The sequence below is a fragment of the Staurois parvus genome, unplaced genomic scaffold, assembly GCF_062004578.1.
Source record: "Staurois parvus isolate SC_StPar_1 unplaced genomic scaffold, SC_StPar_1.0 ptg000350l, whole genome shotgun sequence".
Taxonomy (NCBI): Eukaryota; Metazoa; Chordata; class Amphibia; order Anura; family Ranidae; genus Staurois; species Staurois parvus.
The window spans coordinates 1,211,320-1,233,578 of NW_028318146.1; the positions used below are offsets into that span (position 1 = coordinate 1,211,320).

At 43.1% G+C, this 22,259-nt stretch overlaps 1 protein-coding gene across 1 annotated transcript in view; it reads right to left on the minus strand.

The window, feature by feature from the left end:
* The window catches only part of ARHGAP1 (Rho GTPase activating protein 1), a 108,716-nt gene that overhangs the window by 29,172 nt on the left and 57,285 nt on the right, over positions 1 to 22,259 (minus strand). Inside the window, exon 4 of the mRNA XM_089684570.1 lies at positions 9,108 to 9,195. Coding sequence (XP_089540696.1) covers positions 9,108 to 9,195 — 88 coding nt within the window. The remainder of the gene's footprint in view (positions 1 to 9,107; positions 9,196 to 22,259) is intronic.

The following is a 22,259-nucleotide window of genomic DNA, read 5'->3' on the forward strand; positions in this document are numbered from 1 at the left end:
TAAATCTGCCCCATTTGGCTTCACTACCTGAAGCTACTATGCAGGTCATAACTTCTGTCAGCTTTGACCTGAATGTGTAATGCTGGGAGACAGTTTAGTTTATGGAGTAGTTTACGTTATGGTCACAAACTGTAAATAACTCCTTATTACTTCACATAATTAAGCAGCAGAGGTGATAATGTAATTGTCTGGTCTATACATGACCTGCTTTTTCTATGTAAAGGAGCACTCTAGGGCCACCACAGTGAGCACAGCAACATGCGGTTAACAGAGTTAAGCCGACCATACATGGATCAAAATGTATCCAGTCCAGCAGGAACTGGCTGAATTTTGATCCATGTATGGGCTATTGGGTTGCACACAAGTCGATCTTTCTATTGACCTATGTATGACTGTATAACCAGCCTGTCAGATATTTTCTGAACAATCAGTGCCTGCTGGCTATAGCCATCAACAGTAATTATTGTACTTTAGATTGTACACCCCTTTAGGGACTGATGTGAATGTACAATATATATGTAAAGCGCGGCGTAAACTGACAGCACTATATAAGTACCTGAAATAAATAAATTGTATTCTGCCAGCGGGGGGAAGACTCCCCGCTGGCAGAATGCAATAGTACAGCGGTAAGCATTCCTCCATCTACATCAAATCTGTGGATGGGAGAAACGGAGCTTGCTTTTTCGTTCAACCCGCTGGTTGAATAGAAAAAAAAAAAAAAGAAGGACTGATGTATGGCCAGTCTTGGACTCTTCACACCTTTTAAAAGGGTCAGTTCACCTAAAATGAACATTTCACTTTCTGGCAGATGCTGCAATTTTAAACCACCTAGTGGCTGCTAATACCCAATAAGTACTCAACTGGTAAGATCTCTGTACTGAAAGTGGAACTTTACGCTCTCAAACTTGAACAAGTGTTAATCCTTACACCGTGTTCCAAATTATTATACAAATTATATTTTTCTCATTTACCTAAATAATTGCTGTAAATAACAGTCAGCATAATTCTCATGTTATCAACTATTAAGAGTACAATTCAAATTTTACTGAACAAACCTTCTAATGATAACAGGATTTTTGTTAAACATAAAACACTTCCAATGCACTGTTCCAAATTATTACGCACAGTAAGTTTCAAAACACTTCATAGGTTGTAAAGAACTGAAAATTGCCATTTGTTGTGTTTGCAGCATATTTACTGAAATCAAAAGCTATTTCAATCAAACCTTTAACAACATTTTAACTTTTTAAACATTTTAACAGGTCACGTTACATTTTAACATGGGACCCCTTATTTGATAGCAGCTTCACAAGTCTTGCATCCATTGAACTTGTGAGTTTTTGGATAGTTTCTGCTTGAGTTTGTTTGCAAGATGTCAGAATTGCCTCCCAGAGCTGCTGTTTGGATGTAAACTGCCTCCCACCCTCATAGATCTTTTGCTTGAGGATGCTCCAAAGGTTCTCAATAGGATTGAGGTCAGGGGAGGATGGAGGTCACACCATGACTTTCTCTCCTTTTATCCCCATAGCAGCCATTGATGCAGAGGTATTCTTTGCAGCATGAGATGGTGCATTGTCATGCATGAAGATGATTTTATTATGGAAAGCATAGTTCTTCCTTCTGTACCAGGGAAGAAAGTGGTCAGTCATAAACTCCACATACTTTGCAGAGGTCATCTTTACACCTTCGGGGACCCTAAAGGGGCCGACCAGCTCTGTTCCCATGATTCCGACCCAAAACATGACTACACCACCGCCTTGCTGACGTCGCAGCCTTGTTGGAACAGGGTGGCCGTCCACCAACCATCCACTACTCCATCCATCTGGACCATCCAGGGTTGCACGGCACTCATCAGTGAACAGGACTGTTGGAAAATTAGTCTTCATGTATTTTTCTGCCCAATGCAGCCGTTTCTGCTTGTGAGCATTGGTTAGTGGTGGCCGAATAGAAGGTTTATGCACAGTTGCAAGACTCTGGAGGACTCTACACCTTGATGTCCGTGGGACTCCAGAGGCACCAGCAGCTTCAAATATCGGTTTGCTGCTATGTAATGGTATTTTAGCAGCTGCTCTCTTGATCCGATGCATGGATCTGGCAGAAATCTTCCTCAATGTGCCTTTATCTGCACAAACCTGTCTGTGCTCTGAATCAGCCACAAATCTCTTAATAGTGCGATGATCACGCTTAAGTTTTCGTGAAATATCTAATGTTTTCATACCTCGTCCAAGGCATTGAACTATTTCACTCTTTTCGGCAGCAGAGAGATCCTTTTTCTTCCCCATATTGCTTGAAAATGGTGCTCTGCTTAATAATGTGGAACACCGTCCTTTAGTAGTTTTTCCTTAAATTGGGCTCACCGGCCAATCTAATTATCACAGGTGTCCGAGATTGTTTTCAGTGATCAAAAGAGCCCTGACACACAATGCCATCCATGAGTTAAACTGAAAAACAAAATATTTAAATCTTTGTGACACTTAAATAGAATTTGCATAATAATTTGGAACATGTGTATGCTGATAGCATTAGTAAATAGATAGGAAGGTATATCATATTTACTCATATATCATATTTGTATCTGAAGGAGGGTCTTTCTCAGCTTAACACGCCCTCCTGCCTGCATGCCTGACCTGTAGCCAGCGTATATTGTCCTGCATTGTGCAAGATTTTTCTAGGGCGGTTTCACAGCAAGGACAGACTGATTTCAGAAAGTAAATGCTACCATGAATCATCTGCCCTTACCCAAGATGGCCACAGCTAGAGAATGCTGGGAGGGAGCTTATCAAAGTGATTACTCAAAATAAGAATACAACACAGACGTTGGATGGATGGTTGAGTTTGTAGCGAATTTTAAAAGTGAATTAAATAACATTTTCGGTTTGTGGTGCTCAGATACAGTTAAGTTCCACTTGATATTCTCATGTCTGCATACCAGTCACAATTACAGAGTGGTGCTCCCACTCATGGTGATGTATTTTACACTGAAGATCTGGAGAACACAATAAGGATTAGCAGGAAGGCAGGTCGGGGATATATATATATATATATATATATATATATATATATATATATATATATATACACATACATACATACATACATATACACACGCACACATATATATATATAAATGCATGTATGTATGTGTATGTGTATATATATATATATATATATATATATATATATATATATATATATATATATATATATATATATAGCGCTGCCTAAATTGATGACGCTATACAAGTACCTGTAATAAATAATATCAAAACTAACAGACCGCAGAAGTCATTGGCAGACCTGACCCTTTCATTTTTGCTTCCTACTCGCACGCACCCACAAACTATCATACAATTGAAAGCAGAACCCCAAGTAAAATGCTTAACCTCAGGACTTCATATATGCTCCAATTTACAGTAACATCTGCAAGCTTCCTTCTGGGCACAGAAAACAAGACCCCTATCCCATAAGAGGCAGCACATTGATGATGTTCCTATGCTCATTTCCCCTGTAAGTATCTTCATAATTGTAGCCTAACACAACTGTGCAAATCAATACATACTGACAGGGTCACAGTGCTGACCTTTCCGCTCTGTCCTGCGGATTGCAGGAAGCAAACCAAGATAAAATGTAGGCATTTATACTGGATGTATACATTTTAATGAACACATTCCTAGATAAATGATTATATTTTAGAACTAACTACCAGGCGTTTAGCATTAAGTGCAAATGGTCTATACTTCCTCCTACGTTTGCTTTGTCAGTGCCCTGAAAGGCTATGCAGGGTATGTTGTGTGTTTTCTTGTGCAATTTCCTTCCACGTTCTTCCTCTTTCCATTTTTCTTTATGTTGATCAAAGAGTAAAGCAACCCAGTAAGATCTCTGTCAACTGAATGGAAAATGGTACCAGGAAACAAAGAACAAAACAAAAAAGGGGATGGGCATGCTGGGTATGAAAACCGGATAGCATTGTGGTGTTCAGGTTGTGTAAATAAATTGTAAATTAATCCACTAGAAATGGCGTTAAAGCATGAGGAACATGGAGCTTAGTGCTGTAACAATGTTAGGTTCTAGTGAACAAAAACAGCTGCTTCATAATGGAAATTTCAGCACTCTTTAAAAATGGTTTAAGCCAGTATTTATGGGTGTTAGTCTTCTATATACAGGCGTACCTCGGTTTACGAATTTAATGCGTTCTGTAGGACTTTTCATATTGAGAAAAATTTGTAAACTGAAACACGGTTTCCCATAGGACTGCATTGAAAACCAAATTAATCCATTCCAGAGGTCAGACAAAAGTAAAAGGGTTTTATCTGTTCAAAACTCTTTAAAATGTACTTTAAAGGCATAAATACTGTACAGGGACATGATTAAAAATTAATTTGTAAATGCATTGAAAACCAATTAATCCATTTGTATTGCGAAAAAAATTCGTAAATGCATTGAAAACCAATTAATCCATTCCGGGGGTCAGAAAAAAGTTAAAAAAAAAAAAGTCTCATCTGTTCAAAACCCTTTATACCAGCGGTTCTCAACCTGGGGGTCGCGACCCCTTTGGGGGTCGAACGACACTTTCCCAGGGGTCGCCTAAGACCATCGGAAAACACATATTTCCGATGGCCTTAGGAACCGAGACACCGCTCCTTGATCCGTCTGCAGGTGTGGGCGGGATGACATGCCGTCCCTGTCATCTGGACACACCCCCGGGATCAATCCTTCCTCGTCGGTGATTGGCCGCCGGAACTGTAGCTCAAGAGAGGCACACAGGCGGCCAATCACCGGCGAGGAGGTGGAGCTTGGAAAGGAGGAGCCGAGCGGCACCGCGAAGCACGAGCGAGTGAAGAGGAGGAAAGCGGCCGGAGAAGGAAGACATCTGACCGGTAAGTGTTTGTACCATGGGAGAGGGAGGGAGCGAGCGAGCCCAGGCTGGAGCAGGGGTCAGCAAGGTAAGTATCATTGGTATCAGTGGGAGGAATAGTGCCCAATCATTGGTGTCACTATTACCAACGATGGGGCACTATTCCTCCCCCCACTGACACCAATGATGGGTCACTATTCCTCCCACTGACACCAATGATGGGTCACTATTCCTCCCACTGATACCAACGATGGGGCACTATTCCTCCCACTGACACCAACGATGGGGCACTATTCCTCCCACTGACACCAACGATGGGGCACTATTCCTCCCACTGACACCAATGATGGGACACTATTCCTCCCACTGACACCAATGATGGGGCACTATTCCTCCCACTGACACCAATGATGGGGCACTTTTCCTCTCACTGACACCAGTGATGGGACACTATTCCTCCCACTGACACCAGTGATGGGGCACTATTCCTCCCACTGACACCAATGATGGGGCACTATTCCCCCCACTGACACCAATGATGGGGCACTATTCCCCCCACTGACACCAATGATGGGGCACTATTCCCCCCACTGACACCAATGATGGGGCACTATTCCCCCCACTGACACCAATGATGGGGCACTATTCCCCCCACTGACACCAACGATGGGGCACTATTCCTCCCCCCACTGATACCAATGATGGGGCACTATTCCTCCCCCCACTGACACCAATGATGGGGCACTATTCCTCCCACTGACACCAATGATGGGGGCACTATTCCTCCCACTGACACCAATGATGGGGGCACTATTCCTCCCACTGACACCAATGATGGGGGCACTATTCCTCCCATTGACATCAGTGACGGGACACTATTCCTCCCACTGACACCAATGATGGGGCACTATTCTTCCCACTGACACCAATGATGGGACACTATTCCTCCCACTGACACCAATGATGGGGCACTATTCCTCCCACTGACACCAATGATGGGGCACTATTCCTCCCACTGACACCAGTGATGGGGCACTATTCCTCCCACTGACACCAATGATGGGGCACTATTCCTCCCACTGACACCAATGATGGGGCACTATTCCCCCCACTGACACCAATGATGGGGCACTATTCCTCCCACTGACACCTATGATGGGGCACTATTCCTCCCACTGACACCAATGATGGGGCACTATTCCCCCCACTGACACCTATGATGGGGCACTTATCCTCCCACTGACACCAATGACGTGGCACTACTCCTCCCACTGACACCAATGACGTGGCACTATTCCTCCCACTGACACCAATGACGTGGCACTATTCCTCCCACTGACACCAATGACGTGGCACTATTCCTCCCACTGACACCAATGATGGGGCACTATTCCTCCCACTGACACCAATGACGTGGCACTATTCCTCCCACTGACACCAATGACGTGGCACTATTCCTCCCACTGACACCAATGACGTGGCACTATTCCTCCCACTGACACCAATGATGGGGCACTATTCCTCCCACTGACACCAATGATGGGGCACTATTCCTCCCACTGACACCAATGATGTGGCACTATTCCTCCCACTGACACCAATGACGTGGCACTATTCCTCCCACTGACACCAATGATGGGGCACTATTCCCCCCACTGACACCAATGATGGGGCACTATTCCTCCCACTGACACCAATGATGGGGCACTATTCATCCCACTGACACCAATGACGTGGCACTATTCCTCCCGCTGACACCAATGATGGGGCACTATTCCTCCCACTGACACCAATGATGGGGCACTATTCATCCCACTGACACCAATGACGTGGCACTATTCCCCCCACTGACACCAATGATGGGGCACTATTCCCCCCACTGACACCAATGATGGGGCACTATTCATCCCACTGACACCAATGATGGGGCACTATTCATCCCACTGACACCAATGATGTGGCACTATTCCCCCCACTGACACCAATGATGGGGCACTATTCCTCCCACTGCAAAATTACAGTTATGAAGTAGCAACGAAAATAATTTTATGGTTGGGGGTCACCACAACATGAGGAACTGTATTAAGGGGTCGCGGCGTTAGAAAGGTTGAGAACCACTGCTTTATACCTTTAAAGTGCACTTTAATAAAGGGACATGATTAAAAAAAAATTGTAAATGCATTGAAAACCAATTAATCCGTTCGTATTGCGAAAACAAATTGTAAACCGAGGCATTAATTTCAATGGATTTTCATTCGTAAACCAAAAATTACGTTAACCGAGGAGTTCGTAAACCGAGGTACGCCTGTACTAGATATGTGGTCAGCACTTTGATCATGCAGATGTAAAAATTAAATATTAATATCAGCTTTTTTATGAAGTGGGGATGAGTTAGAACTTCAAACCCAACCACGGTTTTCCTTTTTGTTAATGTTCCCTCCTGCATTGAATAAATAGATAATACGAATGTTGCTGCTCACACTGTGTTGCCATACCATACCAAATAGTGCGGCGCAACATAACCGCACACAATACTTTCAAACAGGAACAAACAAATAACTGGTGTACCAAAAACAATACCCCATGTACTGACTTAAATCAGTATGGAAAAGGTGTTAAAATAAAGTTTGCAAAAGGTCCATAAATGAAAACAGTTCATGCTCTATGCTGCTGTGTCACATACAAATAAAAGTTTGTTCTTCAGTGAATAAGTGGGTTCCACCACCATTATCATGCTGCAATCATGAGTGAAGAATTTTCCATAACCACTTCATAACGTTTACTTTCTGTAGGGTCCACCCACACTCCCTATTGTGAATGCTATCCCTTGAGTCTCACCACCATCCACAATCCACACTTGCCTGAATATGTTAACCTATTTATAACCATAGGTCACAACGCGCTTTAAGGTGTCTTATTTGGCTTCTTAAGATATCTGGAATCATCCCGTGGGCCCCTCTTATACTCACAGCAAAGAGGACTAAACGAGGCAAGGTAAATCCACCAGTGTTTCTGCTACAAAAAATTAGGAACTGAACATAGTGTTTTACCATTAAAAAAAACAAAACAAAACAATGGCTATTAACCCCTTGGTGCCGGCGCCTCCCGGCCCTTTAAGGGTTTCAGAAGCTGGGAGGCGGGGTCTTTGGATCATGTGACAGCCGTGATTCGCGGTCACATAATCGGGAAAGGTCCCAATCGAAAGAGGAGATTGGGACCTTTCTGTGAGTACCGAACGTGTGTGCTGGGAGCGTGCACTCTCATTACATATGTTTTTCTTAATTGCACGCAAATGTGCGGCCACTCGGCGTCAAGGCCCAGACGCGGCCGGCACCTAGAGGTTAAAAGGTAAAAAAAAAAAAACCCTCACAAAGCAGCTGCACTAAAAAAAAAAATCCAGCAGTGCACCACCTTTAAAATTTCTAACAATAAAAGGTACATGCCCCTCTTTAAGGATAAGACCATCACCAGTATGCTCTCCAGCGGCTACTTCGGGATAGCACGATGACGTCACTAGGCGGCACTCTGACACGTTACATCACTTTCTCTGTGGCTTTCTCAAAGGATGGTGGAACTCACAGAATATAAATCACAATAAGTAGATGTTATGAAGTGGTTATGAAAAATTCTTCACACATTATGATTGCAGCATGACAATGGTAGTGGAACTCACTTATTGATTCACTGAACACACTTTTATTTGCATAGAACACAGCAACATATGGAACAGTTTTCATTTATGGACCCCCAAACAGGCCCCAGGGTGTGAGCATGTCTATGTATGAGTGTTAATGACTTTTGATCATAAGCCCGATGTGAGTATATCAGTATTTGCTATAAAGCATTACAGGGTGTATACTTATATGGGTATCCTTTAAAGCTTTTTTGTAAGCAAAGTTTTGGAGAAAAAAAAAAAGCTAAAAACTGCACTATACACAAAAGCCCATGAGCAATCCTACAAAGCCACAGTTTGGATTAGTCTGGCAGTTAAGCCAACACAGAAGGGTTTCTTTTTACAGCTGGAAATAGTAATAAAACCATATGGAATGCAGAGGGCCAAGCACCAAATATGGTGTGAGCTCTTACCACTAGGAGGAAAACAGATTAGAAGTGGGCCAGCTGCCTGTGTCTGCTGTCAGGCTCTACAGCGGACCTTTATGTTTGCACTGCAAAGACTGATTAATGAGTCTAGCTGGAAACATGGCAGAACCAGATGGCAACATCGCATCTAGGGACTACTATAGCCACTTACTGTAGAAGTTTAACATGATCGAGCTGGTGACACGGAGGCAGGCGGTAGGCGCTGAACACGACGATCTTACGCCCAAATTTGTCATCGCCTGAAAAAAAAAGGAAACAGAAGATAAAGTTACAAACACAGAGGAGTATTCCGGACAAAGTAACAAATATCCAATGCTAATGAGCGCTTGTCCTGTGGGCTGATAACACATTTGTCAATATAACCTGGCTACAGATATGGATTAGTGATGAGCACATTTTTTAGTTATAGCTTTTCACTAAACATTTCTGGGAAAAAAAAAAAAAAAAAAAAAGACAATAAATGTAGAGGAAATGCCTTAAAGTCGACGGGGAGACAACATTAAAAAGGTCTTTGGGAGGTTAGTGAACAAAGAACAAAAAAGGGCGCACTCTCGTCGTGCATTACCGTGGTACACCACATATTTATTGTGTCATCAAATAGATATATACTCACAAACCAAAGGATAATGAAAGCAGTATAAATAGTCCGCAATGGCAGTCAATGCAATTGGGGATAAGCTGATGCGTTTTGGGAGACAAACCCCCTTCCTCAGAGCTGAAGTGTGTACCTGCTGGTCCAATACTTATATGAGGTCAAATAATCTCTCTCCCCACAACCACATGGTGGTCCAATCACAGCAAGGACCGATTGGACCCACCTCCCAAAAAAAAAAAAAAAAAAAAAACCAACACGTTTTAAAATCAAATCAAATAAAAGTGGAAATAGAAATAATAAGATGTATATGCATGAATGGATGGATATGCATATACATCTTATTATTTCTATTATAACTTTTATTTTATTTGATTTTAAAAAGTTTTCTTTTTTTTTGTTGGAGGTGGGTCCAATCGGTCCTTGCTGTGATTGGACCACCATGTGGTTGTGGGGAGAGGGATTATTTTACCTCTTTGGTATCTTTTGGCATATAAAGTATTGGACCAGCAGGTACACACTTCAGCTCTGAGGAAGGAGGTTTGTCTCCCGAAACGCGTCTGTTTATCCCCAATTGGGGCACAGCATTGCATTGACTGCCATTGCGGACTTTTCATACTGCTTTCATTATGTGGTTTGGTTTGTGAGTATATATCTATTTGATTACACAATAAACATATGGTGTACCACAGTAATGCACGATGAGAGTGCGCCTTTTTTGTTCTTTGTTCATGAGTGCTTAGATTTCCCGATCTTTGAAGGGCTGCACCTCTTCGTTTCCCATTGTGAATTCCTTTTAGTCTGCATGAAGTTCTGAGCGCTGGTTTCATTTGTTTGTCTTTAGGTCTTTGGGGGGGGGGGGGGGGGGGACAGGATTTAAATGGACCCTGAAAGTCAGAGCAGCTCCATTTACCTTTCCTGGACCTGAAAAGACAACTTACAAGGCCCCATGTACACAGGACACTTCTAAACGATGGAAACTGACTGCTGAAAACAGGTTAAAAAACGTCTGTTTAGCCGCGATTGCATACCGCGTTTATGTTCGTTTGTGTTTAGAAGCGGTTTTTAAAGATAAGCACAGGGGAACCTCCCAAATGCCCAGAATGCACTGAAAAGTGGTAAATATTTAACTATTTCAGACTGTTTCAGAGAAATACAGAGAGTAGAAGCAGAGATAGAAGTATCTGTGTTGAGATTAGCTTAGGTGTGAATTGCTCATTCACATTTCATTTGTTTCCAAGGGTGGGAGAGGTTTCTGGTGGAGTGAGTCATTAAGGCCACCTGGCAGGGGGTCTTCATGAGGAATTTGAGCTGTGAATGGGCATTAACATATCTTTTGTTTCCAAGGGTGGGAGAGGTCTGATGTGTGAATTGGTCCTTACAATGTGTAGGAACATCCTGTGTTCAGTGTTTTGTCCATCTGAGTACCTTGAAAATGCTTTACATGCATTTTTTCATGATGAAAAAAGGCTCTGGACAGCATCGGGAACTGGAAGAGTTAAAAAAAATTTTCAGGCACAAAAGCTTATAAACACGATTTGCTGCGTTTACAAGCGTTTTGCGTTTGAAACGCTGATAAAATCGACTGCTGAGCGCAAGTTTTCTGCTTTAAAAAAAACGACTGTAAACACAAATGCCTGTAAACGAAGATGTGTACATGGACACATAGGAAAAGATTAGGGAGAGTTCAGAGGCTGCTGAAAAAACCGCTGAACAGCTCCTAAACCTGAGTTTATCAGCTGCAGTGTACATGAGCTCTTAGCCTCATTACTTTACACTTTTTTGCACAGAAAAACAAAAAAAACAAAAAAAAAAAAAAAGACAAAAAGAAGAAAAAAGTAAAAAAAAGAACATTGAAAGCAGCAGTACAAGGATTAAAAATGGAAAAAAAAATTATATATATTAAAAAGTTTGTCTAATTAGATCACCCATCTCCAATAATGATGAATCTGAAAACCTGCAATCATACTGGTAAATATTTAGACAGCTTTGTGGTCTAACTGGTGAAACAATTGGACAGTTTTACTGGATGGCAACAGCCAAACATGCCAACTCGAGTGTTCATCATTGCATGAACCTACGTAAATATCATGGCACGTCTTTGAATTTCATGCACATCAGAGCAATTTCTCCTATGACGTTCACAGGGCACAACAGAAATTAAGGATGGTTCACCAGATTCAACCACTTATGGTCACACGGTGAAATAATCGTATAATGTTGGTATTTCTGAAGGCCTTTACTTAAAGTGGTAGATGCCAATCACAATGAGAAAACTAATTCATCTTAAAAATGTGCTTAAACGGTTTTGCAGGCCTACATTCAAAAGATGCATTTCTGAGTTTTTCTAGAGAGTACATGCATTGCAATGTGAGACACGTAGTTCAATCACCGGCACTGTAGTTGAGTGCCCAGTGACCTTCCTACATGTCCCTCAGTTCAATTGGCCCAACAGCACAACTGGATGAGCTGGACATAGATTATAGCATTTGTTTCCTTCTGTAATTTTTGGCCAGATTTCTGCACATTATCACAAGGCACAAACTGCGGTGCAGTGCCATTCATTTTGTATATCCCCCATCTTATATTACCGAAGGACCTAAGGCACAGATGTAAACCAACTGTAGATCGTGGTGTGCTGGAGGTGCATTCATTTCTCCATGCATAAAGGCTGAAGGTAATAAAGCTTCATCCTTTACAACCACTTTAAGTCTGAGGCAGTTTAAATCCTTACAATTTACCTGTCCTTTGTCCATGCAGACAAGGCGACTGGCTCATTGGGGCTGGCCAGAGATGAGTGAGTTTTTGTTGAATGAAAAAAAAAAAGAAAAAAAAAAAAAAAAGAAACTGGACCAATTTTTCCATATAAACATTCAAGGTGGATGGAGGAATTCTCCTCTGCTGTCTATTTGTATTATAACAATGAGGAGACGTCCCGCTGTCAGAATACACACATCAGCGCTGCAGGCTATAGCGAGCGGCTAAAATCCGACAGAGTGGTTGAGTAGACGTCGATTGGTAGATCAACTTCTGTTCAACTGCAGTTGCCATACATGAATAGAAATGTGTTCGGTCCCTGCTGAACCAATTTCAATCCATGTATGTGAAGAGCCAGCCCTGTGACAGGCCTGTTTATTTGTCCCAGGTTTTCTTCCCATTTGGTGTAGAAGCAGCCAGGCACACAACAGCACAGCCAGTCTCACAGCTCAATGAGCAGACTTGGGGTGTCTTTTAGACTTTACTGCAAACTAAACTTGGTTGGAGTGCAGGGAGCTGTGGAATACTCCCGAACAAAGTGCAAAAATCAGAGGACACTCTTTGCTTTGTCTACACTCCTTAGGATAGTCCCCCTTTATCAGACTATAGGGAATGAGCAACTCTGGGCCCTCAGGGAAAAGGAAAAGTCCCAAACCAGCAGCGCAAATTCTCAAAAGGGATAGTAGCAGCAAATCCTACACTCAGGCCTGTACTTACAATTTCCCCAGATACTTCCATCCACTATTAGCCACACGTCTCCTGTGAATTCCCAGACCAGATCCTCAGTGGAAGTACTTGATAGGACTCCAGCTACTCTCAGAAAATAGGCCCCCTCAGATCCCACTGAGCTGGGACCTCAATGAACTGAAAAATTTCACCTACGCTGCCCAGAAGGGCGGCAGCACTTCAAACTGGGGTCTTCTCCTCCTGAACAAGAACCCTGCTGCTCCAGTCTCCATACTATTGATGCACCTCTCAGCCACCTACTGATCAGCCTCTCTCCAGGGATTGGCAAAGACCACATAAATAGAAGACGGAGAGGAGGGCAATCTCTATCATGTTGGCTCTGAGGAAGAAGGGATCTGCCTTTGAAACGCGTCAGCCTTATACAGAGAGTCTCCCTTCCAGTGGGATTCACACGCTACTTGAACTCTTATGATCCACTCTTGGACATTACATGCTTTTTATATTGCTATGTTTGTGAGTATACATCTTATTTAAATAAAATAGATTTTATCACTGAGGTAATGCACAAGGATGGTGCACTCTTATTTCTTATTTGAAGTACTGGTCAGGCTTCCCCAGCCTTGCTAAAGAGCTGCACAACCTTTGATTCTTTGGTGGACAAGTTATTATGGAAGTTGGTCAATCCAACTATTCCTGACCTAGGTCTGAGCGCAAGAGATGTCGTCTTGGTTTTACATAAATATTTAGGCCAAGGGTCTGCCCCTTCCAACCCACTACATTCTAGAATCCACCAGAAGGCAGGGAGAAGCAGTTAAGCATGCGGCCAGTGAGACCTAAAAAAGCAAAAATAATCACACACACCACACCAATGATTACAGAGGAGCTAAACTTTACCTGAACCTTTCTAGCAACCCATCTAGGAGGATGCTACATATGGACAGCTTTCATTGCCACCCTTCCCCCACTGCACCTACTCACCTTCATTTTCCTTCCCTGCTCCTTTAGTCAGCTGTCAGAAGAAGAGTACTTCCAGGTATGGGGAGCATGTAACTTATCTACCTTCCTCACATGTGACAGTACTGGTGCTTGGTGATTGGCTGCTCAAACACCCAGCAATTCCATTCTTAGGTGGAGAGAATGTCCTAAGACTAGTGTGAGAACCAAGTTATGACTGCAGCCAGACTTCACAGAGTCCCTCACCTGTGAAATGGTTTAGCCTGCTTCTAGGAACATTAAAAAACCTTACTGTTCTCCAACAGGTCTAGCTCTACAATGGTCTTCAATGCACTTCAATGTGTCTTAAAATCCCCAACACAAAATAATTACTCCTCACCACATTACAACACCTCTGTGTCTTCAAATGTCAATTTCTTCTCCGTGGTCTACTCAGGAACACTGCAGCCTGTGGTACACTACATCACTATTCTGGTTGCACAGTATGGCACATGCACCCAGTGATAATATGAAACCAATAAAAAATACAATACTAGACCCCTTCTGCACCTTGGCAATTGCCATTGGGAAAGGTAAAGGATCCAGTCAGTTGTGCTGCAATCCTCGTGTTCACAAGAAGCATGCTGAGAGGTGGAGAGAGCAGAGTGAAAGAAAAATGAGCTCATTCACTGTTCGGTTACAGGCTGGTCTCCTGCCCTGCCATACAGAGCTGTGCTGTGTAGCAAAGCTGTGTACGTTTTAGGGCTGGATAGACAAATACAAATCATTTGGCAGGGAGAACTTCCCCATATATGGATTTCAGTTGTGTATTTAGCCTTTAACTGGGTTTTCAGTATTTAGGTAAATCCATTGGACTTTCTGGCTTCAGATCAGCTGCAGTGTTAATTTGATATCGTTTGTAATTCAGAAAATGTTTTCACTTATTGCTCTATAACTTTCATGACCATTTTTTTCTGCAAAAAAATGTTAAGCATTCAGTTTGTGCCCAGTGCCTCCAACATACAGTCTTCATTTACACAAGAGTTACATTATGCAGTACAGGACCAACATTTTTCATAGCGCCGACTTGCAGTGTCGCCAGTAACACGGTATATTAAAAGGAACAAGCATCCTCTTTTCACAATCCCATCTGTAAATGTGACAATATTTAGGAAAGCGTAAAATGTTTGCTCACATTTTACCAGCATCAGTGGCATATACAGAATATTTTAGGCACTTTTATGTAATATCTTTATTTAAATAAAACTTCCACAGGCAACACTATGTGCAAATAACCCAACGCTAAAGACATCCGAGAGCGATCAGAAGATAGGACCAGTGTGGATGTACATCACAAAATAAATGCATGGATATATAATCATGATAGGCTGCATTTTGGAAATGGGGAAACATACACAGGGGTGACGACACAACACCAGTGTTGATTTTAGCCAAAGGGGAAATGGGGATAAATCACCACAGCAAGGTATACAGGCTGCAATAAAAACCTGATCTCTCTCTCTCTCTCTCTCTATATATATATATATATATATATATATTCCCCCCTCTCCCTCCCTCCAGATAGAGATAGATATATATAATCTATCTATAATTTCACATTCTCCACTCTATACAAAAACATCAGAAATTTTGGGCATATTAATAGATGACACAATTAATGGAGCATATCAAAAACACAGTTGGAACCTTCCCCGGCGACCTGCCTGTTGGGGGACATAGATGAAGAACAATTTCCATCAGAAGTCAGAATTCCAATTTTCCAATTATTTAAGGCCCCGTAAACCATTCCTACGAAGTGGATATCAATGATGGGGCACTATTCATCCCACGGACACCAACAATGGGGCACTATTCATCCCACGGACACCAACGATGGGGCACTATTCATCCCACGGACACCAACGATGGGGCACTATTCCTCCCACTAATACCAATGATGGGGCACTATTCATCCCACTGACACCAATGATGGGGCACTATTCATCCCACTAATACCAATGATGGGGCACTATTCATCCCACTGACACCAATGATGGGGCACTATTCATCCCACTGATACCAATGTTGGAGCACTATTCATCCCACTAATACCAATTATGGGGCACTATTTCTCCCACTGACACCAATGACTGGACACTATTCCTCCTTTAACTGACTACAAGCAATATCTTTTTTTTTTTTTACTCCTACTGACACTGCAACATTTTCTACTCCCACTGGCCACTCCGACCCTCCTAAAGTCTGAAGGACGGTAATCTGGCCCTTTGATTAGAAAGTTTGGAGGCCACTGTTTTAGAGGCAAGCCGGGACCCACCACAACCATCCCTATGACAACTTGCTGATCAAGCTTTGAGATATATCTATGTCTCCTATATTCTTATGTGGGCTTTGTTGTTTAAACTTTTCAATAAAATATTACATTATTATATATACACACACTATATTGCCAAAAGTATTTTGACACCTGCCTTTCCATGTACATGAACTTTACTCCCATCCCAGTCTTAGTCTGTAGGGTTCAATATTGAGTTGGCCGGCCCTTTGCAGCTATAACAGCTTCAACTCTTCTGGGAAGGCTGTCCACAAGGTTTAGGAGGGTGTCTATGGGAAGGTTTGATCATTCTTCCAGAAGCACATTTGTGAGGTCAGGCACTGATGTCAGATGAGAAGGCCTGGCTCACAGTCTCCGCTCTAATTCATCCCAAAGGTGTTCTATGGGGTTGAGGTCAGGACTCTGCAGGCCAGTCAAGATTCCTCCATCCCAAACTCACTCATCCATGTCTTTATGGACCTTGCTTTGTGCACTGGTGTGCAGTCATGTTGGAACAGGAAGGGGCCATCCCCAAACTGTTCCCACAAAGTTGGGAGCGTGAAATTGTCCAAAATGTCTTGGTATGCTGACACCTTAAGAGTTCCCTTCACTGGAACCAGGGGGCCAAGCCCAACCCCTGAAAAACAACCCCACACCAGAATCCCCCTCCACCAAACTGTACACTTGGCACAATGCAGCCAGACAAGTACCGTTATCCTGGCAACTGCCAAACCCAGACACGTCCATTGGATTGCCAGACAGAGAAGCATGATTTGTAGGGCAGCACACTGGCTAAATGGTTAGCGTTTCTGCCTGGCAGTACTAGGGTCGTTGGTTCAAACCCATCCCAACCGTTATTCTTAAAGTGTTAGTAAACCCCAGACCCTGCATTCACTATAAATGGTCTCACACCATACACAGAACATGGAAATGCAATTATTGGAGTAAATATATACTGCCAAATACTTTTTCTAAACAGCAGTCTTCTGACTTCTATCAGTGTCCAGTAGAGCAGTGGTTAAAGTTAGTAGGAGGAGTTTTTGTTGTCCTCAGAGGATGCATAACCCCTGACCCTCTGTCTGGAAAGTGCTAATTGGCCCTCTGCTGATTACATGCACCCTCCCAAGAAAAAAAACAAACAAAACAAAACTCTTCACCAATACACAGAAAACTTAGAAAAGAGGGGGCAAGCTGCACATGCTATGAGCAGATGTATTGGGGACAGTAGAAGGGGAGGATCAGAGCATTTTACACAATGCAGAGTTTCACAGTGAATATAACAAGCAAGCTTTACTGCATATACAGACTGATTTTACTATTGTGGGTTTAATAATACTTTGAGTAGCAATGCTGGCAGCCCTAGCCATGGCCAACGTCCCCAATGATGTTCTCCATTTCTGACAGAGAAGTAGCTCTGAGTGATATGCACTCCCTCAGGGAAGCTCATGCTTTATAATTGAGCAATGGTTTTATAAGAACTAGAATGTCCTTATAGGGAAGGCTGAAGTCCTATCTGCAGACTCATTGCAGCCCCAGGCTGTGAGAAACCGTCTTATCAACCATCCCCTGAGAGCAGGAACCAGGCAGCTATTAAAAGGGAACACAGCGGCATAAAACTGCTTAGAACTAAAACCCATTATACCGGGCTCTACTCACTGCCAAGCTACACAAATCACACTCACTTTTAATAGACACAAACTATTTATATTAGGGTGGAAGAATGTGATGACAGCCTAGATGGCTTGCCTTTCCTGATACAAAACCAATGTTTACCATTAGCAATCTCCAGCTTTTTTCAAAGTGAAGACATGCCATGCAGCACAAATCATTGGAAGTTAGCTACATAAAATGTAACGTGGGCCTATACTGTTAGTCAAATCACTGTGCGACCCTTGAAAATATTAGAGGGACATCTCACTCCTCCAGTCCACTAAATTATCCTCCATCTGATGCCAGTCGCATGAGCAATGCCCAGACACTGGAAGATGGTTTCTGCCTCATGGGTTTTGGCAGTGGGAGCCATAGCTGGTATAGGGCAGCACAGTGGCTAAATGGTTAGCACTTCCACCTAGCAGTACTAGGGTCGTTGGTTCGAATCCCAACCACGGCACCACCTGCCTGGAGGTTGCATGTTCTCCCTGTGCCTGCGTGAGTTTCCTCTGGGTACTCCGGTTTCCCCCCTACACTCCGTTTGCTCCCACAAACAGTTTGCTCAGCGCTTTATATTGTAAAGCGCTGAGCAAACTGTTGGCGCTATATAAATCCTGTATAATAATAATAATAATCTACTGCGTTTGCCTCTGAAAATTTCTAAAAAAAATATTAGTTATAGTTTACTCACTGTAGTTGTTTTATAAGAAAAAAGAAAGAAAAAAAAAATCCACACATATGCGGTTTTGAAAGTGCGCCAAACATGCAGCATGAAGGACTTGTCAAACAAGCTGCTTTTACGCTTTCATTATTCATCTTATTATTTATCTTCATGCTGCTGATCTCCTGCAGTCTCGTTGCAGCCACTTCCCCATCTACATGCACTCACTTCTGCATAGCTGCACTTCATTTCTCAGGGCGGGTTTCCCGATGGTGATAACAGTGTACCATACAAATTATAAATACTGAAACAGTCACGTTGTCTGTAGAGGAAGCCCATATAACACAGGGTGACAGGGACAGAGTGCTGTAACAGGGAAGACCTAAACAGTCACGTTGTCTGTAGAGGAAGCCCATATAACACAGGGTGACAGGGACAGAGTGCTGTAACAGGGAAGACCTGAACAAGCACGTTGTCTGTAGAGGAAGCCCATATAACACAGGGTGACAGGGACAGAGTGCTGTAACAGGGAAGACCTAAACAGTCACGTTGTCTGTAGAGGAAGCCCATATAACACAGGGTGACAGGGACAGAGTGCTGTAACAGGGAAGACCTGAACAAGCACGTTGTCTGTAGAGGAAGCCCATATAACACAGGGTGACAGGGACAGAGTGCTGTAACAGGGAAGACCTGAACAGTCACGTTGTCTGTAGAAGAAGCCCATATAACACAGGGTGACAGGGACAGAGTGCTGTAACAGGGAAGACCTGAACAGTCACGTTGTCTGTAGAAGAAGCCCATATAACACAGGGTGACAGGGACAGAGTGCTGTAACAGGGAAGACCTGAACAGTCACGTTGTCTGTAGAAGAAGCCCATATAACACAGGGTGACAGGGACAGAGTGCTGTAACAGGGAAGACCTGAACAGTCACGTTGTCTGTAGAGGAAGCCCATATAACACAGGGTGACAGGGACAGAGTGCTGTAACAGGGAAGACCTGAACAGTCACGTTGTTTTAATCAAAGCTCTGATCATAAAATACTGAACATGATTTTTAAAATGAAACTAACACACTAAAAACGTATAGCAGATATTAGAGATTGTTAACAAAATGTCACGTCTGCCTGTATAACATCTTTAGCCTAGGCTCACACTACAGCGGTGCGGTTCCTGTGCGAATCACATGGGATTTGCTGTACCGCTGTAGTGTGAACCTAGACTAAAGATGTTATACAGGCAGACGTGACATTTTGTCAATTCCTGTGCAAATCACATGCGATGTGTATGCGGTGCGATTAAAGCCGTACATTTTGTATGGCTCTATCCGAACTGCACTTAAAAACGCGCAGTTCCCGTTTTTGGGTCCGCACTAGAATTGGATGGCATAGGTATTCACACATCGCACCGCGTCTTGCAGACCGATGTCGGTGTGTTGTTAACATACACACCCGCATCGGTTCATATGAACAGGGTGTGTTTGTGATGCGGTGCGGAATTCACACTGAAAATGCTGCAAATTCCGCACCGCATCAGTGTGAACCACGGCTAAAACATCAAAACCCAGTCATTACTATGGCAGCCTTCAAGGCGATGTGGATCAATGACAAGTTTACACAGAGTTGGGCCCCACCCAAGTTGAGACAACTGGCTGATTTCAGACACTCCCCACCAGGGGCGGACTGACCATTTGGAAACTCTGGCACTGCCCGAGGGCCCGGGGTCAGTAGGGGCCCCATGAGATGCCCCTGGTACCTTTTTCATAGGCTTTTTTGAGTTTGGGCAAGGACAGAGGGGCCCCATGATCCCCTATTGCCCGGGGGCCCCATGAGTTGTCAGTTCACCCCTGCTCCCCACCCTGATGACATCACCTAGTATAAAGCTGGCCATACATGGATCACAAATCGTCCAGTAAGGGATGGACAAATTTCGATCCATCTATGGCCATTCCATCTTAAGAGAAGTCGTTCTAATTTTCTTTGGATCAGTGCATGCAGCCAATTGGCTGCAGTGCTGATTAATGACAATGGATGAGTTCCCTTTTGAGAAAACACAATATCACAGCAGCAGGGGCGGACTGACAACTCATGGTCGGTCATATTAATTAAAAAAATAAATAAATAAATAAATAAAAAACCTTTTTAATTTTTAAAACATTTCACAGTGCTCTGACAAACTGGCCATACACCAATAGAGTTTCATTAGAAAATTAAATCTATGTTCTGAAATGAAATTTTTCAAATAATGAAATGGGTTAAATTGACAACCGTTCAACCATAGAGGTTAAAAGAGAATAGAAGGGACATGATGGATTTTTCTCTTTAACAAACAAAACTCTTAACAGTCAATGTATTTTTTCTTCGGGAAATTCCATTCATTCCAAAACCACATGTTACAAGAAAACAAAGTATTTTTTAAACTATAATCAATCAAGTCTCTGACAGACTGTGTCAAATATACTGAGGAGGTTTTTTTTTTTTTTATTTTTTTTTTTTTAAACAAAAGGTTCATACAAACATTTGCTAGCATATGGTTAGCTTTACAGAAACCCAACTTAACCCCCTTTCACACTAGTGGTCCGATGAGGTCCACCTGAAAAATGGATCAGACCCTCAGAGCAGCGGGTGTAAACAGATATGTGTCTGCTTACACCCACCTACATCCAATCCAATAAAAGATGGATGAGGGTCAGTTCCCTATCCGTCTAGTGGATCAGATGGTAGTCTGGTGTAAACGGACAGGTGGTCCGTTTACATCCAACCGCCCATACAGGAGAGTGGGCTGTGTCAGCAGACTGGATTTGGACCAGCCAGAAACACACACTTACCAAAAGTATTGGGCCCGCCCTCCTAATCATTGGATTCAGGTGTTCCAATCACCTTCATGGCTACAGGTATATAAAATCAATCACCTAGGCATGCAGACTGCTTCTACAAACATCTGTGAAAGAATGGATCTCTCTCAGGAGCTCAGTGAATTCAGACGTGGTACCGTGATAGGTTGTCACCTGTGCAATAAGTCCATTCATGAAATTTCCTTGCTACTAAATATTCCAAAGTCAACTGTTAGTGGTATTATAACAAAGTGGAAGCAACCGGGAACAACAGCAACTCAGCCACCAAGTGGTAGGCCACGTAAAATGACAGAGCGGGGTCAGCACATGCTAAAGCGCACAGTGCGCAGAAGTCGCCAACTGTCTGCAGAGTCAATAGCTAAAGACCTCCAAACTGTGTATGGCCTTTAGATTAGCACAACAACAGTGAGTAGAGAGCTTCATGGAATGGGTCCAAGCCTTACATCACTAAGTGCAATGCAAAGCGGCAGATGCAGTGGTGTAAAGTACGCCGCCACTGCACTCTAGAGCAGTGGAGACTTGTTCTCTGGAGTGATTAATCACGCTTCTCTGTCTGGCAACCCAATGGACGTGTCTGGGTTTGGCTGTTGCCAGAACGGTACTTGACTGATTGCATTGTGCCAAGAGTAAAGTTTGGTGGAGGGGGAATTATGGTGTGGGGTTGTTTTTCAGGGGTTGGGCTTGGCCCCTTAGTTCCAGTGAAGGGAACTCTTAAGGCATCAGCATACCAAGACATTTGGGACAATTTCATGCTCCCAACTTTGTGGGAACAGTTTGGGGATGGCCCTTTCCTGTTCCAACATGACTGCGCACCAGTGCACAAAGCAAGGTCCATAAAG